The sequence below is a fragment of the Amblyomma mixtum genome, chromosome 3, assembly GCF_055824585.1.
Source record: "Amblyomma mixtum isolate Tamu chromosome 3, ASM5582458v1, whole genome shotgun sequence".
Classification (NCBI taxonomy): domain Eukaryota; kingdom Metazoa; phylum Arthropoda; class Arachnida; order Ixodida; family Ixodidae; genus Amblyomma; species Amblyomma mixtum.
The window spans coordinates 44344449-44372116 of record NC_143014.1 but is presented as its reverse complement, the minus strand read 5'-3'; the positions used below and the strand labels follow the sequence as shown (position 1 = coordinate 44372116).

The 27668-nt window shown below is 48.1% G+C and overlaps 1 protein-coding gene across 5 annotated transcripts in view; it reads left to right on the top strand.

The window, feature by feature from the left end:
• Nucleotides 1-27668, top strand: part of LOC149349987 (uncharacterized) — a 228811-nt gene that overhangs the window by 86748 nt on the left and 114395 nt on the right. For all 5 annotated transcript variants that reach the window (XM_089578984.1, XM_089578987.1, XM_089578988.1 and 2 more), the window contains 25 exons: nt 438-567; nt 1268-1407; nt 1538-1706; nt 1831-1974; nt 2788-2976; nt 3809-3972; nt 4922-5051; nt 11781-11920; nt 13303-13510; nt 15897-16003; nt 16513-16699; nt 17042-17183; nt 17298-17470; nt 17700-17935; nt 18104-18251; nt 18327-18427; nt 18507-18714; nt 19692-19891; nt 19999-20210; nt 21838-22058; nt 23309-23368; nt 23465-23764; nt 25022-25213; nt 25302-25832; nt 26772-26943. In XM_089578984.1, the coding sequence (XP_089435110.1) occupies nt 438-567; nt 1268-1407; nt 1538-1706; nt 1831-1974; nt 2788-2976; nt 3809-3972; nt 4922-5051; nt 11781-11920; nt 13303-13510; nt 15897-16003; nt 16513-16699; nt 17042-17183; nt 17298-17470; nt 17700-17935; nt 18104-18251; nt 18327-18427; nt 18507-18714; nt 19692-19891; nt 19999-20210; nt 21838-22058; nt 23309-23368; nt 23465-23764; nt 25022-25213; nt 25302-25832; nt 26772-26943 (4604 nt within the window). The remainder of the gene's footprint in view (nt 1-437; nt 568-1267; nt 1408-1537; nt 1707-1830; nt 1975-2787; nt 2977-3808; nt 3973-4921; nt 5052-11780; nt 11921-13302; nt 13511-15896; nt 16004-16512; nt 16700-17041; nt 17184-17297; nt 17471-17699; nt 17936-18103; nt 18252-18326; nt 18428-18506; nt 18715-19691; nt 19892-19998; nt 20211-21837; nt 22059-23308; nt 23369-23464; nt 23765-25021; nt 25214-25301; nt 25833-26771; nt 26944-27668) is intronic.

Below are 27668 nucleotides of genomic sequence, written 5' to 3'. Positions count from 1 at the left end.
CCCTCGAGCACCCTCTTCCGTAGCGGCGCTGCGTAAAAACAACGCTTGCTAAATAAAGAGAAGGCAGAAACGAGCTGAAGCGACACTTGACAAATACACAAGTTTCGTAAAACTTTGTGTCAAGGAGCGAAGCCCAGCCCAGTGCAAGCGAGCTTTCGCTGAAGCGTTGAAAAAAATAAGCAGGGCCACTAAAGAAACCAACCATAAATCACTGCTTAGACACGCTTAATGTCAATGACAAAGTAAAACGGGACGAAACGCAGTTCTGGATAGTTAACTTGAACAAATGAACGCCGTGGCAGAAGTGCGCAGCACTGCGCCTGGCTTAGGAAAGTCGTTTGGCGTAACTTAAGTTATCTTTATTGACCGCGTCAAAAAAGAACGAGCCCTTCAGTACTAACAATATCTGTTTTTTCCTTTTTTTTTTATTCGTCTAGATCGTGACAACTGACAGTACGTCGACGCTGATCATCCGCGAAGTGTACGTGGAAGATTCCGGGGTGTTCTCAGTGAAGGCTGAAAACCGTGGCGGCTCAGCCAAATCCTCCGCCAACTTGGTTGTCGAAGGTTCGCACCTCTTTTTCCCTTCCTCCTCACCCTCTTTAAGCCAATGAATGCTTTTAAATCTGTGAGAAGACCCACAGAACCTTCTGCTCCGCGAAGCGTGGCTCTTGTAGTGCCGGCATATGCTTCGCAGAAAGAGTTTCTCATTCGCTTAGAACAGAACGCTGCACAGATTGTAAAAAGCCACCGTAGAGACGTTGGGCAATAAAAGCGTTTGCGAACCGAACAAAAATAGCTGATAAAAGCGACAAAACAGCAAGGCAAAAAGCCTGGAGACGCATTGTCTCTTTTGCAGTACTCTCTCAATATGACGCTGAGGCAGGGCATCTCTAAAAAATTTCAACTGCTCCTGTCGCCGAACGAGCCTGGCATATAGAAACAAACATATCGGATGTTATCCAATGCTAAGCGCGATTTCTTATTAAGGTCAACTTACTTCGTCATGTGAATCTAAAGCAAACAAGCATTTTGAGGAGAAATGAAGATATGAGTAAATTAATTGTACGTAGTGCAGTGATGTTTCGTCGGTGGAAGTAAATTGCGTGTCACGGGTGCGCTGCTTGCACAAGAATTCCATGGGTGACAAGGCAGTCAGCCCCGTTGCTATAGCGAGTAGCGTGTTTACTGTGCGGTCAGGGCATGTTGCCTATCACAGCTGCTATTCTGCGGACTAAGTTTTACGACACTGCCCGCGTCTGAACAGAGAGGCGAGAGCAACGCAGCGGTGTCGTGCCACCCAACTTCACCCGGACCATCCAAGACGTCTCGTCGAAAGCCGGAAAGCTGGTCCGCCTCGACGCAAAGGTCTCAGGATCGAAGCCGTTGGATGTCTACTGGCTCAAGGCAAGTGCCTGAATAGTCTAGCTTCTTGAGTCTTGAGCGTGTAAAAAAAGATTTACAGGCGCCTGAATGACAGGACAGAGAGAGAGAGAGGCCCGCACGATCGCTGAGTGCGCATTCCCGTTGTCTGCAGAACGGCAAGAAAGTGACGCCCGACGTGTCGCACAAGATCGTGGAGGAGGAAGACCAGTACACGCTGCTCATTTTGGAGGCCCAGGCGGATTCCGACTCCGGAAGCTACGAGTGTGTCGCCATCAACTCGGCGGGAGAAGCCCGCTGCCAGGCTCACGTGGTGATCGAAGGTCAGTGCGCGCGGCCGCAAATAGCGCCCGTTTTTACAGCAGCCACTCAACCGCCAAGAAAAGCAGCGCTCCGCGAAACCCGGCCTGCCCGACTCAGTTTTCCCGCTGGCCCGCACTTGCGCAGGCGCCAAGCCCAAGACGCCGCCCACGAGCCCCAAGGAGGCGCCCGGAGACCAGAAGCCACCCACGGTGACAGAGCCCCTCAAGCCGCTCGCCGTCAAGGAAGGCCAGAGCGCCGTCTTCCGCTGCCGAATACCCGCCGTCCCCGGTGAGTGCGCCCCGCTCGGCACTTTGGACTTCTGCGGACGCTGCCGCGTGCACTCACTCCACTCCCTTATCCTGAAGATGCTGTTTGTCACCCATGATCGTGCGCCCTATCCCGTTTGGTCAAAAGCTAGCAAGTGTACCTCCTGATCACTTTTTCTTTGCTTGAACTCTTTGCGTAATTTGCGGGCAGCGGAGTTGTAACGCTCGGGACGGACTGGCACAGAACTGTCGCGCAGGATATATTACGGGTCTGTGCTCCGCTTTTATTGCGCTTTATTCCACCTTAAATGTGCGTTACTGAGAACTTTCATTACCGATGAACGGATGCCCTTGTAAGTCATCTGGACTACGGTTGTAACGGAAGTTAATGTGCGCGGTCATGAAAATTTGCAATGCAGTAGAGAAATTTTTTAGGGACAAGGTTCTCTAAGCGACTGCTGCAGTAGTCGCCTGCAGAACCTCTCCCTGCAATCTCAGAAATATACAGAGAAAGTACTGACCAACAATCAGGAGGCCGAATTGTGATATGGGCAAGGTATCGGTGCCATTAGTATATTTGGCGACCACGTGAATTTCGAGAAGCGGCTTTAATACTGCATCAACTACCGTAGCCGGACATCGTCATAAAAATCGCCCTCCATAACCACGTGTGACCCGCTGCCCATTTCGTAGTGTACACCATATGCAATGCACCGTCATGGCGACTTCATCCCGCCTCGAAGTGAAAAATAGTGGCCGTAGTTTCTGGGATGTTTTTTGCCCGCCGCAAGTAGCTCACAAATCTTTTCCCTCTTCCCTTCCGCGTGGCGTGCAGGGGCGCAAGTAAAATGGTTCCGAGGAGACCAGCAAGTGAAGCAGTCCCGGTACTTCCGCATGTCCCAAGAGAACAACCTCTTCACGCTCAAGATCTCTGAAGCGTTCCCGGAGGACGAAGGTGTTTACAAGTGCGTCGCCACAAACCCGGCGGGCACTGTCTCTACCAGCGCCAACCTTAAAGTGATTGGTAAGCTTTCTGCCACCTTCCATCTTCCGCATGTACAGCAATGAAACAGCCGTTACAGGGATAGGTACTACCGCAGTAAATATCTGCTGTACCCTTTTCATATAGTGGCGCATGCGCCTGAGATGAAAATGGTTGTTGATTTTTCTTAGTTGCACGCCTAGTCTTTACCACACTGTGAGATTTTCATGCAAGTACGGCCTAATAAAGCAGAGCGGCTGTTTGATACTAGGGAGTGGTCGATTTTTCTGCTCGCATAACGTCTTCAAGCGCGCCTGTACGTAAGCAAAAGCATGCAGAAGGGCTGAATAGCCAGGGACGCGGATTAATTCCTTGAATAAATGACTATCGAAGGTTATAACCGGACATCTTCATTGCAAACGTACTGTGAAAGGCTCCGAATGTTTGCCAAGAATATCGAAGGCCGGTCTAAGTGAGCAGAATGAAGCTTACTCTTGCGCGCTTCTTCGTGTTTGCCTCGTCAGTGAAGTCCCGGATGACAGCGCCCCATTTCAAGACAGACGATGCTACCAACCGGCCCCGATCACCTCTCGTTTCACAGATAACACTTCATTCCGCTCTCACGACCGTGCACATTCAACGCTCCCCAGAAAAATCGCGCAGCCATAGCTCCCAAGCAGCTCCTGCTTCTGTTGCGCCCGCGTCGAGGATGCATAAACGCAATAGACAGAACAGTGCACCCACGTATTCTGAGACCTTTCGCAATGCCCAGCGGACAAGTTAGCTGTGAAGGGACTGTTTGAATAGTAGAAATGAAGCGAAAACAGAAGCAGCGAAGTATGGCAGACACTGATGAGCGCCTGCCCTTCTGCAGTGCCCGAACTGAACGAGGTGCCGCCGACGGTCACTCCTCTGGCCGACCTGACCGTGCCCGAAGGCTCGCCCGCCCGTTTCGTCACATCCCTGGGAGGCGTGCCACCGCCCAAGGTCATCTGGGTGCGCGAGGGCCACATCATCAAGCAGTCCCGTGACTTTCAGGTGAGCTGAACCAACGTTCTGCCTTGGGTTCGTGCTTTTGTATCGCAAAGAAACAGCGTCATTAGGGAAGGGCAGAGGAGAAGACAGTCCTCGTCTTTTCACGCTGTTTTTTCGAGGTTCACGTGGACTGCCTCTCTTGAATATATGATCCTTGAGGCAGCTCCTTCAAAGTGTCCATTCCTCCTTTAAAGGGGCTGGAAATTCAAGAAGTATATGCGTTAAAGAGGTCGAGTCAGGCGCCAGAGCTCAGTGGATCGACGCACGTTAGTGGAGCATCCACTGCTGTAAATTGCGCGAACACGACGGGAGTCGGGAAGACAAATATCCCAAGTCGCGTCGTACTGTACCAACTCCTGCAACTGTCTACCGCATTTTGAGAAGGAGCGCACTGTTCTGGGAAATTGCAGTTGCGCATCAGGAAGCTCCTCCAGGGGTCAGGCCGCCTTCCTAATTTTTCGGCTACGTTTGCCAAAATTAACGAGAAAGTGTTAAAATGCTCGGCACAAGCATTCCTGTGCTGAAAAAATCAGTCTATTTATTTATTGTCCTATTTATTTCAGTCTAGCTAGCACGGAACCACTCTGCAGCTCTAATATTCGCTTGAATTCGGCTGACGCATGCCTCCCGCGGTATGGAGTTGAACACGGTGGTTTTCCCTCGACCTCTGACAAATCTGCATAGCCAGCAAACGACTTTCATGCGTTGGTCTAACAGAAAGAAATAGAGAAACTATGAGCATTTTGTCTTCGCACGACGCCCGCTGAGGTTTTTCAAAAGATAGTTCGCGTAGTTCCTTTCCGACATCCATGCCGAGCGGGATGCCCCAGACACGCGCATCGTTGTGCTCGCAGCCCGCACACATGAATCGCGCGGAGGCTTAGTTTCGGATGCCCATCGCTGGCGCCAGGGGTCACGCGCTCACGCACCTCCCTCCCTTGTCCCGTTGCAGATGAACCAAGACCAAGGCTCAGCGTCTCTGGTCATCAGGCACACGTACCCCGAAGACGAAGGCGTCTACGTCTGTCGTGCCACCAACGCCTCGGGCCAAGCCGAGACCTCTGCCCGGCTTACCGTGCAACGTAAGGCCAAAAAGTAGAGGTCGCGCCCTGGCCTACTTGCTCGCTGCGGCTTATAGCGCTCCATTCGAAAAGCTGCGCGTACAAGCTGCTCAAACCGAGAGAGAGAGAGAACAAAAACAGCAACAAAAAAAGTTTGGCTCCTCACTTTCGCGTTCTCTAACTACAGCGCAGTAATAACGAGATATCGTATAATGTCTATTGCGTCTTAGCAGTGACGCATAGAACCTATTTATAATTTATTTATTAATTAATTTATTTATTTCTGGAGAGTCTCTTTTGCATATTTTTGGTTTACAGTCACGTAACATTTCCTGTTTTTGTTGAAAGCAAAAAATTTCGAATCGGAGTCCGTTCTTTACGTTGCGTTCGCTTTCGGTTACTCCTTGTTCCTGTTTTGGTTGAAAACGTTTTGTAAAGAAAAAAAAACTAATGTACGTACAGGGAATGTTCATTTCGCCCCTTTTTTATACGATGAAATCGCGACATTCATGCTTAACAGGTTTATTCGTTTCATTAACCGAGTTCTGCCTAACAGAAGGGTGAAGTTTTGTATATTACTGACATTTCTATATTTACTCACGACGACTATTTCTTTTCCTTTACTTCTTGCAACAAGCGTTGCAGGACTGCACATCTCGGTCAGTTAGCGACACTGAAGCGCTCGAAGAAAGCGCTTACAACGTGGAACACTGTAGATGTGCATTCGTGAGGAGCCTTACAATTTATTGCGTATTGGGGCTATTAACACCATCGCTTATTACTCCTATTCGAACCGATTGGCCACCATCGCGGGTTTCATCACGGCGGTAGGACCGCGAAATAATCGGCACTGACTGACTGCCACAAGACGAGTTAGACAGGTTTAGGCGATTAACACATTTAACCATCCGGTCGAGAAGGAGACCTCACACTGCCAGCCGCGTTCGATATGTGATAACGCTAGCTGCTTGCTTTGAAACTCTCTCGGGCGCCCCTTGTTTGCGTTTTGTTTTGTTCCTCGCGGTGAGCCGTTCGCAAGTCGCCACGCTAGTCACTGCAGCAGCTGACGACGCCGCGTAAGCGTGCGCGCGAGCCCGGCTGTAGCTTATCCAGGCGATATGTGTAGGCGAACGCGCTCCGTCCTAGACCTCCAAGTGGCCGAAACCTGTAGCGATTGCTTGTGGAGAAAAATTTCAATAAAGCCAAGTTATGCAAAACATGTTGTGTCTGATTTAGGCTTGCTCTCTCAGACTCACACTTTGTCGGAACTTCGACATTTGCATGCTTTTTTTCTTTTATTCTTTTAATTATTGCTCTCGACTAATTTCTTTTTCATTCTGGCGTTGATATGCAACTCAATAACCTTTTAATCGATCGCAAAAAAATCTCTTTTATTTTGATTTCTGCGAAGCATGCAAAGACCGAAAAGCATTGGCGGCCTAAAAGTGTGAGGGAGACAGGCCTACATCTGGCACAGATGTGCTGCTCTCACAGCTCGGCGCAAAAAAAGAAAAGAAAGAAAGAAATCGAGGAATGCCTTGTGCCCGATCGAGTCGTTGCTGTAGCTGCTGAATCTGGTCAGGAGGTCTCCTCCGCAGCCCAATAGGCCGTCCCTGCCTGAATATGAGACTTGCACGCTTTTAGGCCCCCACCACTTCCCCGCGCCTCGTTTCTGCTCGGCCTCACTGTGCATGGTTGACGCCACTCGGGAGAGCCGCACCGGGGCGGTCGCAGAAACGAGGCACGGCAGCATGCCCGCGTTTGGTCGCGCGCCCTCTGGGGAAGCATCGACGAAGCGCCGGCAGACCGCGCCTCCTCGTCGCGACGGACGATCACGTAAGCATGTGTGCCTGTACAAGGAGGGCTAGAAATGCACTTCGCGCATCTCCTCTACGAGGGCGGCTCCGGTCCATCGGGAAGGCCACAGGCACGTCGCTCACCTTCTGAAAGGACATAGGTGTCTCACTGATGGGAACATGACTGCTTCGGATGGTGCGACGTCACGCGCGAGACTGGAGAGATATGTGTTGATGAATCGGTAATGGCTGTCAGAGGAGTCTGGCGAATCGCCTACACGAGTCTGACCCTCACTGACACGTCTGACAGTCATAACCGAGTCAGTCTACCGACCTCTTAGAGTAAGCTTACTGGATGCATACAGCCAAGCTAGCACACCATGGAAACTGGATGCTGACACGTCAAAGTAAGTGACTTCTCTCACCCAGCGGTGCGAGCGCTTCCCTCGTAACGACCGCAGACGAAAAGCGGGGGAAGGCCTTCAAGGCAAGGTGACCTGTACTGACAGCCAAAAAGCATCGGAAACTCCCGAACTCTGTGCCAGCTGAAGGCCACCTCCGATAAGAGCACGTAACACTGGATTAAAGGGAAGATGACAACAAATGTGCACCGAAGACAGTGAGCCACAGTATGATGATCTCCACGGGTGCAACCTCACACACACGGTCCGTGGTCGTCACAATAGAGAGCCTGAGCTCAGAATGTCCTCCAGTAACACTCAAGGAATCCGAGCGGCAGCCGGGTTTGGCGACCACCAGAAAGGCCTTGAAACATGGCAAGCATGGCATCACGTCTCAACACGAACGTAAAAGTTTCTACATACGGCCTGAAACCATGGCGTCATTTTCCAAGTGAAGCGGCTCCTGCCTCGCACAAAACGCCTGGACAGGCAGCGCCAATAAAGGCTGCGAACAGAGGAAAAAAATCAGAGCCGGCCATTTGTTGACAAGTAAACAAAAACAAGAGTCAATAGCGCAACACGGGACGCTAATGAACTCACAGGCATCCATGGGGTAGCAGTCGCTGACCACAGTAAAGTTTTTTGCTAGCAGTGGAGACATCGCAAAACAGGACAGACCATCGTGCCGAGGGCAGACACTACAACTAAGGAAAAAAGCCTGCATAATGCCTACGGTTACCCGACGCCAGAATGATATATACCCGCCATCAGCTGCCATGGCTATAATATCGTTCGTAGTTCGAGGTCAAGATCGCAAGGCATTGCAAGCGGCACACTCAGTCGTAGTGCGACGTTGCATCGTCTCAATGACGTCGGAAGACAGCATAAATCTTGAGAGCACTCACTGGCACTAAACCGAAAAAGCTTATATGGCTACGAATTGCTTACGCCTTCAGTTTACTCTAGAAACCTTCAAATGGCCGAGAAAAGCACTCCAAACGGATGCCGGTGCTGTTTAGTACAACGCCAAGCAGCTGTTTCTGAAAACATAACTTTTTGGCCGAGGGTTGCTTCAGAAGTACACGATGACATCGAGAAAAAAACAGGCCCACGTAATGCTAAGCAGCCTCACAAATTGTGGGACTGCAACCGTACAAGCACTAATTTTTACGTACATGAGCGTCATTTACCATAAAAAACGGTCATGGAACATGAGGGATGCTCGCGCATGACCAGACATACGACCTCACCATAAGGCGTAGGAGCTCTTGAAGAACTTTTCACGACGGTGATGAATGCACGCCACGGCATTCACGACTGCCATTTTCCACTTCAAATGACGAACCGCTGGTAGTCCATACACACGGTCCTTGCGGTTTGCGTAAGCGACGGCTAGCCCTCTTGAAGATACACTTGAAGATACACGATCTGTCATTCTGCTCCTAAAACAGAACCGCCAAAAGACAGTTACGTCGTCGCATTGATCCTTGTGGCACATTCTCTCTACAAACGTGCAAAACTTAAGCTTTGCACGGTCATATGTGCACGGCCATATTACGACAAGGCTTGTATCGAGCACGCAGAGCTAGTGAGTACAATAATGGGTGACTAGCCCGATCGACCACTTGGGCGGCACTGCAGTCGCTCCCCATATGATCTCACTTTGAAGAAGAAACCGACCTTCGAAGACAACAGCGAAGCTGCTGATCGTAACCCGCGACATGGACGCACTGACCAATGATGCCCGTGCTGAATGCAGAGCATGGCTACTCCCTCGATTTTCTTGAAATTGATTTGAATGTGTCAGATGCACGTGTTACAAAATAAAGGTTTACCGATGCGTGCGGTGACTGTGTGCATGTTCATGAGCAGTGGGAACAATGTCAGCAATTGTGGTCGTGTGTGCTCTTGAAAAACATTTCCTGAGCAGGTAAATAGCAACACGAAGTGGTCACTGTTTTATCACAAGACAAATCCGGCGCAGTGCAACCTGCCCTAGTATGGTCACTGCTGCTGTACGGACATGTAACCATCCACTCGTTCTCTTCACGTATATCAGCCTAGTTGCTTTGCTTCCTTCGAAAATGCCAGCAGAACTGTCCAGAAGAAACGCCCCTCAATAATATTGCAGGAAAGTGCACATGTGGGTGCCCTAGTGGGAAGCACCATCCATCATTCTTTTACTGCAGGGCAGTATATATTTTGGTAAACACTTTCTCCAGAAGTCAGATGACAATGATGCGAGAGCCGCAGGAGGCTTACGGGTGGCACGGGAACACGTAAAGGGCAGAATTAAGTGTTCAAAGTAGCATCTTAAACGCTTTAAAAATGCTATTTTCAATGTCCGTCCGCAAGGTTAGCGCCTCTTCCGCTTCGTAAGATGTACATCATTCTTGGGCAAAGATTTTCAATATTGGAATACTGCAAGCTACTGCTACGGAAATATTGAAGGTAGTGGTCCATTTTTCCGACGGGTAGCAAATTCTTTCTTTTAAAGCATTTCCATCGTTCGAATCGAGCAGTGATGACTGCCGTGGAACACTAATAGGGAACGATTTTGACGATAGCAAAAACGTTAATAGCAAAAAGAAATGCAAGCCTGTCGACGGGAGATATGAGGATATATTGACTGTTAAAGTAAAACCTTACGATATGTGAAAAAATTACACAGATAAAACTTTTTCCCGTTGAAAAACGCTTTTGTCCTGAATTGCTGAGTATCGCTTAGCGAATGTAGTGCTTGTTGTAGAAAAGGAAGTGCGTTTCCGTAGCAGTACCACGGACTTCTAAAGAAGTAATTCATACGAGCTTAGCCGCATCTACGCTCATAACGTGCACCTTAAACATCATATGTGCGCGTACCTTGCCGTCTTGAACACTCTAAAGGTTATGGACCGCTAGAACCCCGCTACAGCGTTTTTTGAAAGATTAATAATTGCGTGTCTTTGCAGTGTTGCGTCGTTGTAGGGAGTGGCGTGCCCACAGCTAGCACACCGGTACATTCTGGAGAAACCCTTCCGTACCACATAGTATAGAGACGTCGAGAAGAGACTTGAATATATGCAAGACTCCTGGCGAAAGAAATAAAAAAAATCTCAGCAAAAGGGAAAGGCACAATTGAAAGAACCACAAGGAAATGAATAAAGCAGTCATGGGACGACGCTATTGTGAAGAGTGCATAGAGAGCTTTAGCACAGCAGAGACAAACTAGCGTAGACATATACCTGAATTCCGTACGCAGGCTGTGCACTCACTTGGCCCCGCCAGTGCCACTGCGCGTGCGCAGAAGGCGTTCGGTAATCAGGTATACGTCTACGCTATAGTTCGTCTCTGCTGTGCTATAACTCTCTAACGACTCTTTCTTTCAGCGGGCGACCAGGCTCAATACGTCTCTCCGATATTCCCATCGTCATGCTTGCAATACGTATGTACGTGTCTTCTTAAGGCTCCTGGTGCTTGTTTAAACCTCTATTGTATCTGAAGTAATACGTCCCAAAGCATTATGTATGCCAATGAGCTTTTCGATAGTAAGCGACGTCTTTTTTTTTTTTTCTTTCGCTATAACGTCTAAGAAACTGGGAACACAAGAATACCTCGGAGCGCGAAACTGAGTAAAGATCCAAAAAGCAAAGAAAACAAAAATGTCTATGCTGCCACTTTACAGTGCAAAGCGTCGTGGCTTCTGACGTCCAATATACATGCCTGTGTCAACACTTGGAGTTGTACCTAAAAGTGTTGTTCCACAGAGCTCACATAGCCTACAAGTTTAATCCTGCGAGATAACCCAAGCGTAAACGCGTGGGCTGGGTCTATATACCTCCTTCCTCGCTCCTGGCGCACGTCTCTCAGCTTCAACAGCGCTGAGAGATTACAGCTGTGAGGAGAAACTAACTTCTGGAGTTCCGCATATATAGTACTAGTGCGCCTTTCTACGAGCATTTTCGTGATAAACGACACGACGAAATGGATCTCGCAGGGAGTACTACTTCTCAGCAGTACTGTGAAAGCGTTTGGTGCCACCTTGCCAACCGCGTACTCTAGAACGACTGGCATTACATGCGCTTTCATTTGCCCCACTTACGCGTTTTGATCGCGAACATTAACTTTTTACAACGCGTGAACTAAGAGGGTCTCTACTAGGCCACTTCCCGTTCTCCCCTCTGCCAGATGCAAACACAGACCGAGCAAGCTATCGGAAAGCAGACGAAGCTGTGCTGCGCATTTCATAGTTGCAGTCAACAATGGCGCTCTACACTCCACCCGGTTCCTCCACCATTTTCCTCACTCGCCATTGGGTACTGAGCGCGCCATGCGGCAAACCCCGCAGTGCAGGGTCCCTCAGTCTCCCTGTATGCGGCATCGGCTGAGCAGTGCGGACCGTGGCGGCAGTCGAAGCCGCTTTGTACACGCCACTGATCTAACACAGCGTTAAATATGGAAACGAAATTACACTAACGACAAAAAAAAAAAAAAATCTGCCGCCTGCGTCACTCACTTCACGCCGAGTTTGAACGTCACAAGTGTGGAGGCAAAAGACCGGGGTCTTGTTGCAGGAAAAACGACCGAACAGGAACCAGTGCGCGCCATGGGTCCTCAGGGTCGGGCTCCGCAGATAACCAAGCAGCCCGAGTCGCGCTCTGCCAAGCCAGGCCACAAGGTGGACTTCAAGGCGACCGCTACTGGATCGCCGAGGGTAAGCATCCCGATCATGAGCTGAGGCGCGATTACGCCGCACTGTCCCACCGCTGGGATTTTCCATTTGTCGCAGACGGACGGGACACGTATTCAAATCATATTTACTCACGCAAAACAAGAAAGATAGTGAAAAATAAATCTTGAGCCGTCTCACTTCTCACGCTGCAACTTTTTTTTTTACCTCACAGAGGCTGTCTGCTAGCCAGCACAAAGGGTGCAGGAGATAATAAAGCAAAATTAGTTTTGTATACCCTGCTCCAGTTCATGCGTAACCGCTGTTTCGGCTCCTCACGTTTAGACTGCGCATTTCAAAAGGTCTTGTCATGTCATCGTTGTAGAAACTGTCCGATGCCTTGAGCAAATATTGATAGGGGTCAGTGCTCCTTCTAAACCGCTCGGCAGGAACCCTACTAAGACACTTCATTCTTCCTAATCAAGGAAGGGTCACGACTGCGCCGGAGACGTTATTAAGTTCCACACCATACTAAACAACTTCAAGCCGTTTATGCTGTCTGCCCCCCTCCCTCGGGAAACAAAAAGAGAAGTCACGGCAGCATATCTTTATCGAAGATAGCAAAAACTTATCAATTTATTTATTCGTCTTTCGCTCGTCTCCTCTGCAGTTCATGCCTTGTCTCACGCTCAGTTGAACAGCCAATATCGTCAATACAAACACCGACTAGCCCAGCTTTCTGCCTTAAATATCGTCTGGACCTTCTGCACACAATCGTAGCCTCCGCTGCCGCTCGCGCCATCACCACGACGTACCGGCAACCAGCAGTAACATTTTTCTCAGCGCATAGTTAGCTTTCCCACATTCTCATTGCATACCAGGCTGAGTGGATCGGTTCTGGGGCGCGCGATGCTGCACGCTTGGTTAAAGTTCTTCCTCACTGCGAACGCTTTTCCCCAAGGTTTTTACAGTTTTCTGCACAGCGCAACCAAATATTTTAACCTAGCCTAGACATTGAAGCCAGTTAAATGTCGTGTGAAACTTCGGTGATCTCCTTGCAACGTGCCGAAGACTTATCGCTTTAGAGAACCTTATATTTAACAAAAATCTCGACTGCAAAACAAAGCAAAAAAAAGTGAAGCGCGCTCACTGAGGATCGGGCGCTCCATGCCACAGGATGAAGCCTGAAAGAGAGCAAAGGCAGGCGCTCTCGACGTAACTCACAAAAACAGTTAAGAAGAAGGCGCTGCTTTCATTTGCCTGATCTAACAAGCCCACCATTAGAACTCACCCGCGAAATTCTTCGTCGACGCTACGTGTCTGTGTTATCGTCGTACTCTTACGGTGCAATGCATTGCGGTTGACTTTATAATGGCGTATTTTCCTAAGCGCGCGGAGTGGCCGAAACGTTGTTTCCTTGTTCCCAGCCTGACATTACTTGGTACAAGGACGGCCGACCCATTAGCACCACCATCGGAGACGTGGTGGTGAGCACGACGCCGACATCTCAGGAAGAGGTCACCACCACGCTCACTATCAACAACGTCACCGTTGAAGACGCGGGAAAATATGTGTGCGTTGCCACGAACTGCTGGGGTCGCGCCGAGAGCATCCAAGTTACCTTGGAGGTCAAAGGTGAGCGACAACACATTTCGCAGCTAATTCATAAAAAGAGCTCTGCATTTCGCTGGTACCCATTGGAGGCCCGCTTCCTAGCGCTTCCGATACCAGCATCAAATACAACCGACGCTGCACTTCCCTTCTTTTAAAGCGCTACCGTTAGACTTGTCGTTCGACGCGAAACCCAGTGCCTTTGGAACGATAATTCCCCATTGGTCCAAAGAGACTGTGCCGTCACAAACCTCGTAAAGAATCATGTTTGGCGTTGACGTCTTAAGTCACGTGGTGGTTTGAGGGGGTCTGAAGTCATACCAAAAGTCCAAAGGAACATACAAGAAATTAAATTAAATGCAGGATAAAATAAAACAGTTAACTAGTAGGCAGTCGGGATAGGTCTCCTGTATCGCGAAGCAAGTGCGTTACCACGACGCCACCCCTGGAATGCTATTTTCCTGATTTGCCTTTACTTCACAAAACAGAATACATACTGGACGAATCAGAAATGTGAGCCGGTTTACAGACAACTGTCCTCACTGTAATTGATGCAAGTTTGTCACTTTCTTCAGTGCACTTATTCACTCAGTTAAACATGGGTGAGATTTCAAAACCTCAAAAATTTGATGAACAGAATAACCAAAACACTGACGAATATCTCTAACATGAACGTCAGCATATCGAAGAGCCATACGGTCTTTGCACATGATAAGTAAACTCAATAGCATTAGCATATCATACTGCGCAACGTCATCAATTCTCGACTGCCAAAAACCAAATTGTATGGGAATTTAAAGGGAAAATTTCATCAAAGTTCGCTGTAAAACATCACAAAAGAAAACCCTATCCCAAAATCTATAAATAGATATTCAACAGTCCCCGGCTTTCTGCACAAAAGACAATCGACACCCCAGGGTACGGTGATGGTAGTGGTTTATTTTTAAGAAATAAAAAAGAAAAAAAAAGATGAAGCAAAAGAGTGTTGCCAGCCGCGGCAATTGCTATCTAATATCTTAAGCACCCGAGCTGCAGCCAGCGGAAATGAAAGGGAAAGGAAGAGGATAGTGAGAAGTATAGAGGGGAGTGATAGCAAGAAAGGACAGGCTAAAGTTCCCTTTTCCGCCATCCTGTTTTTACGGGGAGAACCCCGAAACGCAGTTTAAAGAAGTATTTAGAGCAAGCTGTGCAGGCATTCATTTTACTCAGGTTTTTTTTTTTTCGTTTCGCCAACATCACATTTATACAGTGATGTAATGTTCTATGCACGTGAACTTTGTGATGCGCGCTGCACTGCCTTTTTTCCAGTGCTTGGTTGCTTAGGTGTGTCGTATTATTTGTTCGTTTTATTTATTTTGACAGAACTAGTACCTGCAGTGCAAGTGCCAAAGTCATAGATAACTTACAAGGTACTGCCATGTAGTTGACGAAGCAAAAGGCGTTTAGTGCACTACTGAGGAGGCCTCTTCTCCGAATACATTGCACCGCTGGACACACTGGATGCGTGAAACCCTTTGCAACGAATGGTTGCTAAGGGTTTCGCGCAAGGGGTTTCACGCAGAGGGATCCCCGCACACTGCCGCGTTCAGATCTGACTTGAGTTACCAATGCGGTCTCCATTTTTCAGTCTCATAGTGTTGTGCCCACTTAACGCATCCGTCGTTGTGGGCAAGAATTTTGCAATCAGCACGTGTACAGTCGGTGTCACACTTGTGTGGAGCGCTTGTGCGACACAATATCATGCGAAAAAAGCGAGAGCCTGCCACAGTGGCTGTGTTCTGGGGGCATGGAAGTGTATACGCATAAAACTACAAACCAAGTGGACGCAAGCACCTTACACGAAAACAATTAGCAGCTACCTAATTTCGCTTTTTCCCGTATGCTGCGCACACAAATTTGACGCCGGCTGCTCCGGCTAAAGGTTCACGCGAATGTGATGAAGATGTTGCTGGAATGAACAGCGATAGCTGCACTGCGAATTTTTTTTTTTTTTTTTTTTGGGGGGGGGGGGGGAACAGTGCTTTGGGGGCTGAAAACAACCAACTGTTTCTTAGTTCTCCCTTCAACATTTTTGCATTGGCCTATCGAGCATTAAATACGTTAAAGAAAGAATAAGACAATTAATTTTATTATACAATTAATCTGGCATAATAAAGATACAGCACACAAGGAGACCCTGTTGCTTTAATGCGTTAGCATTACAACGTCCATTATGGCAAACAGTGTATAGCATTGGCTTATGACGCCTCGGTATGAAGCCCTATATTACTTTCATATTTTTGTGAACATTCAGCTGCGAGAACCTCACACTGTTGAACCGTCTCGCACTAGCTTTTAAGAGCTCGTCGCGACCACAGTCTGACCACTAAGGACATGGCAGCATTCGCTAGAGGCGCTTTGTTAATTGCAGGAGGCAAAGAGCCCCCGAGATTCATCGAACAGTTGGAGCCTGTGGCCGCCACAGATGGTTCTCCTGCAATTCTCCGCTGCACAGTAGTTGGCAGCCAGCCGATACATGTAAGTTGGTTCATTGCAGTCATTTTTATCTTGCACATTTATCTCTAGCACTGGACGATTTACCATTCGCATTAGTAAGCTGAGAAGCAGTGCTTCAAGGGGGCAACGCGGTGTGCGCTGAGGAGTTCTGCTGAAGAATACGCCGAATTTCCATCTACTGTTTACTGTTCGATTTATTGATTGGAAGGACGAACAACGAGATAGCCGAGTAAAAGTTTTCACCAAGATGGGTCTCGTTTGGAAGAAGAGCCCAGAGGAGCAGCTCTGGACGGTGGGTCTTTTGAATGCGTAGGTTTTGTTCCACCTATTCCCCAATACCGTTTGCAACAACGGGTTGATTGCACATAATCTGCATACTCGTGCACCAGCAAATTACGGGGACAACAATACGGGTGAATAAATCTGTTGAGGGCAAAGTCCGGGGTAGCACTAGTAGCATGGGAATGGCCTGGTTATTGTTACTGTGACAGCGTTCCCTTTTTTTTTTTTTGTCTACAACTCTTCCGCAGATCAAATGGTTTCAAAACAGACGAGAAGTCAAGGATACGAAAGACTTCCAGATGCACTACGATCCGCTGACTGGCTTAGTCTCGCTTACCATCCCGGAGATTTATCCAGACGACCAGGGCCTCTATACATGCCGAGCATTCAATGAGTATGGCCAAGACGAAACGTCTGCGGCTGTCACTGTGATTGGTAAGTGGGAAATATAATTAGGTGTTAGGAACCTTTCTGGACATGTTAGAATTTCAGTGTCAACGGCTGCAATTCGTCTACTGCTCTTTCAAGATATAATTCTCTCACGGCCAAAGCACACGATCAAAGAAAAAAGAGTTATTGTAAAGAAAAATTACTCATACGCTGAAAAAAAGCCACTGAGATGCTTGCTTCTCGCGAAAAATGAGCGAAATTCACTGTCATCGCGAGCAATAAATATGAAAACCGAAGAATACGCCTTGAAGTTGAAAAAAAAAATGCTACGAGAATAGTGGTGCCCAGAGTCACTCACATTTATTCACCGCTTGCTCTGTTTCACAGATGTGGAGTTCTTCGGAGGTGTGTCAGACGTATCAGTGCAGCCGCGATTTGTACAGCCTCTCAGGCCCATGGCGTACCCTGAGGGCGAGCCTGCGAGGTTGAGTGTCGAAGTTCACGCCGTGCCCAACCCCGACTTTCATTGGTAAGACAGACAAGACCGTGCTTCACCCACGCCCTAAAACTTCTCACGGGAACTGACAGTACTCAGGAATCATGCGGAGGGTGCCTGCAACACAATCGCTCGTCTACCTTCCAGGTTCTTTGAGGGCAAGATGCTGAAGTCATCAAGGGACTTCCTAGTGACCTCTGAAGGCCTCAAGAGCTCTCTTGTGATTGCTGAATTGTTCCCCGAAGACGCTGGGCCCTACGAGTGCAGGGCGCAGAACCCTGCTGGACGGGCAACAACGTCCGCTAACCTCCGCGTTATACGTAAGTTCCGCCCGACCTATGCTATCGACATTTGTCCCCAACCCTCCTTTGCCACGGCAGGTGAGTAACGCCGATGAGAGCTGCAGTAGCACGTGTAGTAAAGTATTAATTTTTCAATATACACATGGTTCAAGATTACAAACCTGCAAAACTGGCCTTTTTTATTATTTTTTTTGCTGAGGCGATGCTGCTAAGTATTGAGAGTTTGGTTTTTGTTTACTGTTAACAGAGGAACAGTCGCTTCCAACATCACCGTTGAGTAAAGTACAACCTGGTGCTGAGCCGACGGAAGAAAGACCAACTTCGCCACCAGAAAGCCTCACACAACTAAAGCCACCGGTCTTCACTAGAAACTTGGTCTCACAAACCGTCGTTGAAGGATCACCAGTCACGTTTGTTGGAGAGGTCACATCTTTCCCTGAAGTTGTCTCATTCACTTGGTACCTGAATGGGAAAGTTATCAAGGTAAGTGAACGTCAACAGCTGCTGCCTTTACATTTCTCCCTTTCATGTATTCGCAGAGAGTATCTTGTTTGTTTTTTTCTAGAACTTTAACGCGCTCTGTGTGCGATACGACGATAAAACAGTGCAGCTAACATATTGATATTTGGCTCTCTTTTATTAATAACCCAGTCATCTAGAGATTTCCAAATATACAACGAAGGAAACAGGACGACTCTCAACATCGCAGAAGTGTTCCCCGATGACGCGGGAACTTTCTCGGTGACAGCAGAAAATCCAGTTGGCATCGCAACCTCGAAAGCAAAACTGACGGTGGAAGGTCAGTGAAGTGGGCATTTGGGAGGAAAAAAAGTAATATAGCCTTTTCAATAAATGCAACGTTTGCCGCTTACAGAAGAAGCCATAGAGGGTGCAGCGATGGAAGCTCCAAGGTTCTTGACCGAGCTCTCGCCAGTAACGGTGATGGATGGTGGCGAAGCAAAGCTTTCCGTATACGTAAGTAGTCACAAGCACCCCAAACAACTTTCGTGCACATGGCCGTAACGAAATTTAAAGCAGCCATTTTGCCTTATAGGTGACAGGGAAGCCAATGCCTCGCGTGACCTGGCTTCACAATGACAGAGAAGTGAAAGAAAACTCGGATGTATGGACAACGCAACGCACGGACGGATACTGCGAATTGTTCATCTCTGAGGCCTTCCCGGAGGACATGGGAGAATACGTCTGCAAAGCAGTGAACATTGCCGGAACCGCAACAACGCGGACACACATCAATGTTGAATGTAAGCAACTTGCAAGCGTGTCTCACTACTTAGATAATCGAGAATGCATTAATTACGCATCATAGACATTAGCAAATGCTGCCTTCAAAAGTGTGCCCCGTATAGACGGATAAATTACGATTACGGGACAGAAATGCGTCCACTCATATAAGATTAACTTATGCCTCTTTCGCATAACAGGCTTGCATAGTCTTGCCGGCGTTCAGAAAATCCATTCGATGCGCTTCTAGTTAGTTGATCTGAATGCCAGCGTAGCAATGCAATTAAAAAATAAATTTTTGAACCTTTTGCCAGAAGCTCCGAAAGCAAACAAGAACCTGCCATTTATTTAGACAGAGCCTTGAAGAAATGTGACACAGAACGCATCAGCTGGGTAATTTGAAAAAAAGCAAAAATTTCGCGCAATGGCTTTCTTGTCACCAGCATTCTAAAAGTAACATGTAATTCAAAATATTCGCTGAAATTCTTTGGAAGCTTGAAATTATTAAACAGTTATGTCGTGCGCACTCATCACGATGTCATGCGCAAGCGCTTTTTTTCGCGCTCTGAACCTGAGCGGGTTACGCGAAACCTGACCTCGTAATCATGCAGACAATTACCGTCGCTGATGCTATAGAAACGATCAAGTCACGTTCATATAATGATCAAACTATCAAATGAGCACAATGCGCCCAGCCAGGATATGAAAAAGGAACGTTTAGCCAGTCGAGTTAGGCCAAAGGGACAAACGTGATAGATATAATGAAGACAGAGCACGAATAGCACTAAAAAAAAACTGAACCTACGCCATAGGGAAGCGAAGTACAAAATCATCAAGCACCGTAAACACCTTGAGAAAAATGCATTTGAGCATTTTTGCGAAAGGTGCATGCGTCATTTGAAGCCTGGGTATCCTTCAACGGTAATGCTGCTTGAAAAAATGTAAAGCAGAGTGATTTGACGACAGCCCCTATACTTATCGACCTGCTCCCTTGTAGCGTACGAGTACGTCCCGGACTCTGAAGTCGCGTCGGCAACTTACGACACCCCCGGTGGTGCACACACCCACGATCATACTCAAGAGGAGTCATACGACACACTGGACACAATGCCCAGCGTTTCAGAGATGGACGAATCGGACATGGAGAGGATACCAGACCTGCCACGAGACGATGGCCGGCCACCAAGGATGCCAGGCGTACGTTGCCATTCTTTTACCCTCGAACGTTTAGTGATAGCATGGATCACAGAGTAAAGTATTCTGAGATCATTCAAACCTGCGTACTCCTGTCTATCGTGCTTCAGGACAAGCACAAGCCCAGAAAGTCGCATCACAAGCGAAGGAAAAAGAAGGTGTCCCGCGGTTCCACAAGTGTGCCCAAGGAAATGATTCCCGTGTGCTACGAGCCAGTGCAACCCTGGGAACGTGGCCGCAGAAAAACATCGGACCCCGGTACAGCTCCGGTTGTGGTTGTGCCTCTGGAGGATGTCATAGTGCCCTTGGGCCAGCCGGCCACGTGAGTTTGTTTTCCATTAGACAGTGTACAGGAGTACTAATATCGGCGTGTGTTGTAATTGCGTCAGGAACGCAAACCACGAAACCCTAGATTTTACCATAGTGGTGACTCCGCTCCAGTTAGAGCTTCTCTGCAGACTTTTCTACCCTTGGCGGCACAGCGCTTCTTTCGGTATAACCGTCTGGCTTTCTGATCTGCAAGTGGCGACTAGTGAACCACACGTAGTACGTATAGTTCGGGGTCTTGTAAGCGAACGTGATCTCGCATATATAAAACCCAGATTCCTTGAAGAAGGGTACATAGTGCGATGATGAATTGGGCAAAATATCGGCGATGATATAGCCTTTTCCAAGTAAAGTAAGTTTTATATGCATGCATGGCATCAGCCCCACAGCCTTATGAGTTCTTAATAATTCTGCGCGCATTTATTTTTAAGCAGTCTGTAAACTGACAAATCAGATTACTAGTTGTGCCAGACGTCGTCAGAGTTTTTTCTTCGCGTCCGGTTTCCCTAGTGCACTTGTATCCAGACTGTCCGAAAGCCTGCCGCGGAAAAAAGTAACAGCAATAATATTAATATTAAACAACAACAACAAAAAAGAAAAACGAGAGAAAACCAGGGGAAAAAATTAAGTAGCTTGATGTAATCCCACGTACGCACAAGCTTTCGCACAATGAAAATGTAGCGATAGCACGCACAGCATAAAACTCGTTTTTCCGCCCCGAACAAGCTAGCAAAGGTCCGCAGACTGATCTCGAACTATAGGCAGAAGAGCAGGCAACGTTCGAAGAAGCCTGTGACACGTTTTATCCCTTCCTGTGCTGGAGTCGCATTCGTAAATACCGCTCGGCCATACAGGCCGGCGTTCCCATGAAGGAGCGAGTGAACGTCCCTTATCCATTCGCAACAAATCAGGAGGACACCCATTTGACCAATGGGTTAAATGGTTAAGTTCATCTGGTTCGAGTGGGAAGCGTTTCTTGAACACGGGGAACACCAAAGTGGAAAAAGAGATCATGAGTCCTTTCACGTGAGGAAGCGAGAAGGCGAGAGTGTAAGCATGCCGTCCATATCTTCACTGGATATCTTCACCTTCCTTAGTGGAAGGAATTCGCTCCCCAAGATGGAGAGGCGTAGTTGTCGAGCGCTTTTGCTTGATTAGTTTTCGCCATGTTTTTTTAAATGTGTTAATGAGCCATCATGTGTTTAAAACACGTGAATCTGAAGTAAAATTCACATAGTAGCACAGCGCACGCCTTGTAGTTTGTGCTCTGGTTGTCCTTGTGCCATTCTGCGCTGCGAGTTTTCTCCTGCCATTCTTGAATTCCCTTACCATGAGCTCAGTGTCATTTAAAGATACCCGCCTCGGGGGTGTTCAATGATAGGCCATGCCCATTCATCCCATTTCCCTTACGAACTTGACCAGAGCGAAAAAATAGTTTTCAGGAAATGCGCTAGATCGACATGCATTTAGTGTAAATCGCATTATGTAGGAGTCTGTACTAAAAAAAAAAAAAATGACATTCGTGCAGACAAAAAGCATAACGATCACTACAAGTAGCGCTGGTCAGACCAAGGCGCAAAAACCATTACAAGATGTGTTCAATCTTCTAACCTCTCTTTTAGGTTGGACTGCAAAGCTGTCGGAATGCCGAAGCCAAAGATAACCTGGTACCGAAACGGGGTACCCATCAAGCACTCCTTTGAGTACCAGGTCTACTACGACCCTCAGGGCATTTCGTCCCTTACAATAGCGCACACAGAACTTGAAGATTTCGCAGAATACGTTGTTGAAGCCAAAAACCGCTACGGTACAGACACCACCCGTGCGGAGCTGATACAACTAGGTAAGTAGTAATTTCTACACCAGCTGTTGATTGTTTCATTTGAATCGATCGAAATACCAGAATGAAGGAAATAATTTGAACTTGAACGTAACGTTATCACGTGGCCACAACCCACAAAACAGCCCCAAATAAAATGCCTGTTTCCTTTTTATGACAGCAGTGCGTGCGGCAGGTATTGTAGCAGCCAGCCTTTCCCTAAGGTTTTATGGGGCTCAACTTCCCAAAGCAACTCAGGCTCCGAGGGACGCCGTAGTGGAGTGCTCCGGATAATTTCGACCACCTGGGGTTCTTCAACGTGCACTGACTTTAACGTGCATGTGCACTATACACGGACCTCTAGCATTTCGCCACCATCGAAATGCGACCCCCGCGGCCGGGATCGAACCCGCGTGTTTCGGGTCAGCAGCAGAGCACCATAGCCATTGAGCCACCGCGGCGGCTCCCAACCTCTCCCTGTGTTAGAAGTCATCAACTTGTAGCCCTGAAATTAATGGAAAGTCTGTAGCTCTTGGACATATGCGTGCTTGAGGGTCAGTAATGCCGTAAGCTATATTAGATTTCTCGTTGTTGTTTTTTTCATATCAATGCATCGGGCCGCGTCTTATCTAATACCTTCTCCGTAAAAACGTGCATGCTTATATAAACTGACGGCCACTATCTATCAGCAGCATGAAGGCACAAATGCGTGACAAGACTTGTATGGTAATTAACAGATCTGGCACGCTTAGCAACACCAAGCTTTTTGTTCGGATAAAGCGAGAAATACGGTCACGCTTACTGCTCATAATGACAACGAAGACAATAAGCGACATATTTTTTTTTTCTGGCCGGGAGGCTGGACTGCTTATTTGCATTGCTGCAGCTTTAAACGATAACTCTTCACTTTTCACGTTAAAGAACCCCAGGTGGTCGAAATTTCCGGAGCCCTCCACTACGGCGTCTCTCATAGCCTCAGTCGCTTTGGGTCGTTAAACCCCATAAACCAACCAACCAACCTTCCCTTTTCTTTGACTACTTTTTCATCAGTGGTAGCACAATGGAGAGTTCTAGAACTGGCTATATCAGTCTGCCCATATAGGGAGGAAGCTAGCGATATAACGCATTTTGAGCTAGAATTTCAATGCAATAGCGCATAATCCACTGTGTCAAAAAAAAAGAAGAAAAAACAGGACAGGACAGGAAAAAAGAAAGAACTGAAAACTGTCTTTGACTCGCACATTTTGACTAAGGATAATTGCACCTAATTTCAGACTTGAATTCCATGAGGCCCATGCGAAGAATACAGAGAGCAGACCACCGACTCAGTCTAGGTGAGAACTCGTTCATTCATATCACGCCACGACAGCACCACTCGGTGAAGCACTGAGAGTATGCTAATTTCCTTCAATCTCCTCTTGGCGTCGCAGATTTCAAGAGCATGCGGCCACGGTTCGAAGTGCCTCTGCAGAGCACATACAACAAGCCCCTGGGATTCCCCGTGACTCTCGAGTGCACTGTGAGAGGACGTCCAAAGCCCACTGTGCACTGGTTCCACAACGGCATCCTGATCGAGCCAAGCTACATGCCTGTCTACAAAATCACCATTCTGAGCGACAAGTGCATGCTGCACATCACGGAGATGATGCCAGCGACAGAAGGGCGCTACGTCTGCAAGGCTGTAAACGAGGCCGGCGAGAAAACCACGGAGTGCATTCTGCACGCTGGAGGTATGGCAGCACGGCACAGTGTCATATTTTTGCGCTTACTCTTCGCGGTAGTGACGACGGCGTTTAGCGCAGTGAAAACAGTTTCCTGGGACTTGTCTGAGTCAATGAGATTGAGTCAGCTAAATCCGCTAGTATGTAAGAGCTGTATTTTTTTTTAATTATAGTATTACACTTTTCGCTCGCTGAAACTTTGCGTACGCATCGGTGGCGCAGCACAGTCATAAAATGTAAGTATTCTATTGATTACTTCAATACTTATTGCGAAGGTTACCTGGACCACGTGAAAATAAACCACTTTCTCTGCAAGGCGCGAGTCAACAAGGCGGCAAACGGAAGCTACATAAAGCGTCGTGAAGCACTGGTTCGCCGGACAGTGCTCATAAGAACAACTCAGCCAGCGCTGCTCCTGCCATTAAGTTGTCACGTAGCACAGAAAGCCTTCTGGCATAAAATGATCGGCGTGGCTTTCTTAGATATGCAAGACAGGACAAGCGAATCATAAGTTTATGATGGCATTTCACAAAACTCATACTTCGTGCATTACCGCCATAGCCTTCAATCGTGCACTATGATGCGCTGATATCTCATTTTTCCCCACTTAATAAGAAGATTATTACTTAGCATCTACTTGAAACACGCCAGCTCTCATATTTCGGGCAGCTAGCGCTCACAGGGGTAGAGACACCAAAATTTTCGTAGTGTATTTTTTTCCTTCCAATGGTGCGCAAGACACTAACTAGTAAGCACGGATAACCACGTGAAATTCACTTACGCTCAGTGCCCAACTTATAACTGAATTTATTCTTCGACGCACTTTCGGTTCGGCTTCGGTTGCGGCGTCACGTGAGCGCCAGCTCACGTGAGGCATACAAAAACTGCAGTATTAATTCTAGCTCTTTTTTCATTTTCTGCCATTCCGGTTTCTGGAGCAGTTTAGCGCAATAGTTGGAATGAATTAAAACGAAAAAGCAGCGTCTATATTGCAGTCTTTCTATGCATCACGTGATCTCATACTTGCTTGGGACGTCGCAACCATCGTCTGGCGACTCAAACGGAAACTGAAATTACAAACGAAAAAAAATTTAAAATTATAATTTGAGCGCTGACGAGTTCCACGTGGTGATCCATGTTTACTGATGTCGTAGGCACCATTCTACAGCAAAAGCACCCTCCGAAAAATTTGGTATCTCACTCCTTCAGTGTTGTTCCTGCCTTGTTAGCTACCTGGTCACTTGTGTTTTGGTTCTTTTCAAAAAGAACCCGAAGAACTCAAGCCAGAAGAGGAAAAGCCACCGGAGGAAAAGACGTACAAGATACCAGCGTTTCTCCAGTCCAAGCCACCTCGAAGAAAGCCTTCGGATGACGAATACCAGAGCTTTGAATCGGAGTCCGAGTTGAGCTTCAAGGAAACAATTGTGCCGCAGATACGCAAGCTGTCAAGGCCGAAAGGTGCAGATCTCAAAACCTCCTATACAATTTTCAGAATACGTAATCGAACGACTCCTAATGTAACCTGGTTTCCTGCGTTTCCTTTCAGAGTCTCCACCTCCGGAAAAGCCAGAGAAAACGGCAAAGGAGAGCGCCATCGAATTCCTCACCACTGTCCTCAAGCCGACGTGGCCATTCAGTATGTTCCGATCCGCTTCACCCAAGGCGGTACCAACGGACGAAGAGCAGCCTGAGCCGGAGAGGTTCCCCAGCGTCGAGAGGCCTCCTAGTGCCGAGAGGCCCCCAAGTGCCGAGAGGCCACCAAGGCCGCCGGAGCGGTTCCCTAGCGCGGAGAGGCCGCCCAGGCCAGACCGAGAGAGGCCCGACCGAGAGAGACCTGACCGAGAGAAACCTGACCGAGAGAGGCCTCCCAGCACCGAGAGAACGAGACCTGGAAGACCGCCCAGGGCTGAACCGCCAAGGCCGCTCAGGCCTGGAGAGCACGTCGAAAGGCCTCCGGTTCCTGAGGCCATTCAGCGAAGGGAGCCGCCGCGGCCCGAGTCGCCCTGGCATCCCGAACCACAGGAGCCGTACCAGGCCGAAAGGCCTCCCACCGAAGTGGATAGGCTGGCGCCAAGAGGTGGGCGTTGAATTGTGTTGCTGCCGTATGTCATGGTGCAAGGGCGACACATGTCGCGCATGAAGGGTCACGTAGCGCAGGTAGTGAGAAGTACGTTACCGGGAAGCAAAATTTGCATTCTGAATGATTCAGTGCCGTACGGGGGTGAACCAAAGAGAGAAATGAGGGGCAGGGAGATTAACCGGAGGCGTGATTCTGTAATGGCTGCCCTGTTCATGCGATCCCCGACGAAGCGCAGCTTGTCGGCGTATCAGTTCGAAGTATCGAAGCTACGTAAGCGGCTAAGCTCTATCTCTCGGCAGCTTGAAGCAGCGAAGGTTTGCAGCGACACGTTACCTCCGAGGCAAAAAAAAAATGCCTCAATCAAAAGTATGAGGCAGCCTGAAGGTGTCAATGTAACGTTCCAATGCCAAATTGCTCTAACTCCTAAGAGTAAATTCACACTCTACTCGAGACCAGTGCTGAAAGGAATTCGTTTCGGCAGAACCCTGCTCTCGTGAACAGAGCCGTTGGGGGCATGATAATCTCTCAAATAGTCGTTCAAGCTTCAAACTGGCCGCATCATCATGTACTGGGCGGCACAGTGACAAAACTCTTATCTGGACAGCACAAGATGGTAGCGCCCATCCATCTATACCAATGTTGATTGTAGACTAAGGAAGACTGCTATCCTCGTGACTGCCAAAAGAGCCCCAGGAGTTTCAACGCATACCCTGGCGACTCCTTTGGCGACTCGTGAATACTGCGCATCGTTGCATAATTGGAGGTGGAAAATAAACACCTGCTGCTTCAGTAACAAAAGAACAGATGCATTTATTCCGCCTTGGCAATCTAGACAGTACAATCAGCTGCTTGCAATGATGCTTTTAACTGCACTCTCAGAAGATAAACACGTAGTCGGTCTGCGTGTTCGTCGTAACGTGTTGGCTTTTATTGCAGATGCCGGAAAACCACCCATCGGGCGGAGAACTCCTGAAGCTCCCGAAAGGATGCCGCCCGAGGAATTCGTCAAGTGGAAGCCGGGGCACCGAAGAACATCTGAGCCCGGGATGCCTCCCAAGTTCGTTGCTCCACTTGAGGACGTCGAAGTGCTCGTGGGATACCCTGCAACGTAAGCAAGTTCATGCCACATTCAACTTCGTAAAGCTGATTACTACTTACCGAGAATTTCCCAGCCGACGCTGGTGATACAATGCGCACAACGACTCAACGTTAAATTGCCTCTGGATTGGGCAGAATATCAGGATATTTAATCATGCGAAAAGATTGTGCTCTAATAAGCTTGACTGCCAATTTTCCACATCGCCTTTCACTCATTACCTTCCGCTAAAAAAAGAATTATCATTTGCTATATTTTCCGGCACTTAGCCAGCAGGCAGGGAAAAAAAGGCACAGGGCAATTTTATCTTCCGTGTTTATGCCAACCCTTTGTGCACAACCCTAAAACTGTGAAAAATATAAACATGAGCAAGCACGTACACTGTAGAAATAAAGTATGAGTTGGCACCGCATACCTCGTACATGTGAGAGCAAAATGTTTAGGCCGCGATGTGCGGCAATATTTTGCCCACGTAATAGGGCTGTAAAAATGCGGGCTGTACTTCAAGGAAACCCTCAGTGGTGGTGCAGTACCGAGGTTTTACCCCAAATGGGCAAGACAGTCGAGCTAGTTGGTACGAATTTGTTTCAGAAAATCAGCTGTGCACACTGTAGGCCCCTTCACTGTAAATACGTGTCTTCTTGTGCGGTGTATGCATGCTGATTTCCTGAGAGACAAGCGTCGTTGCCACGCTGCACGCATGCCCAAATGCTGTCATCGTGAATAGCTTGCAAAAT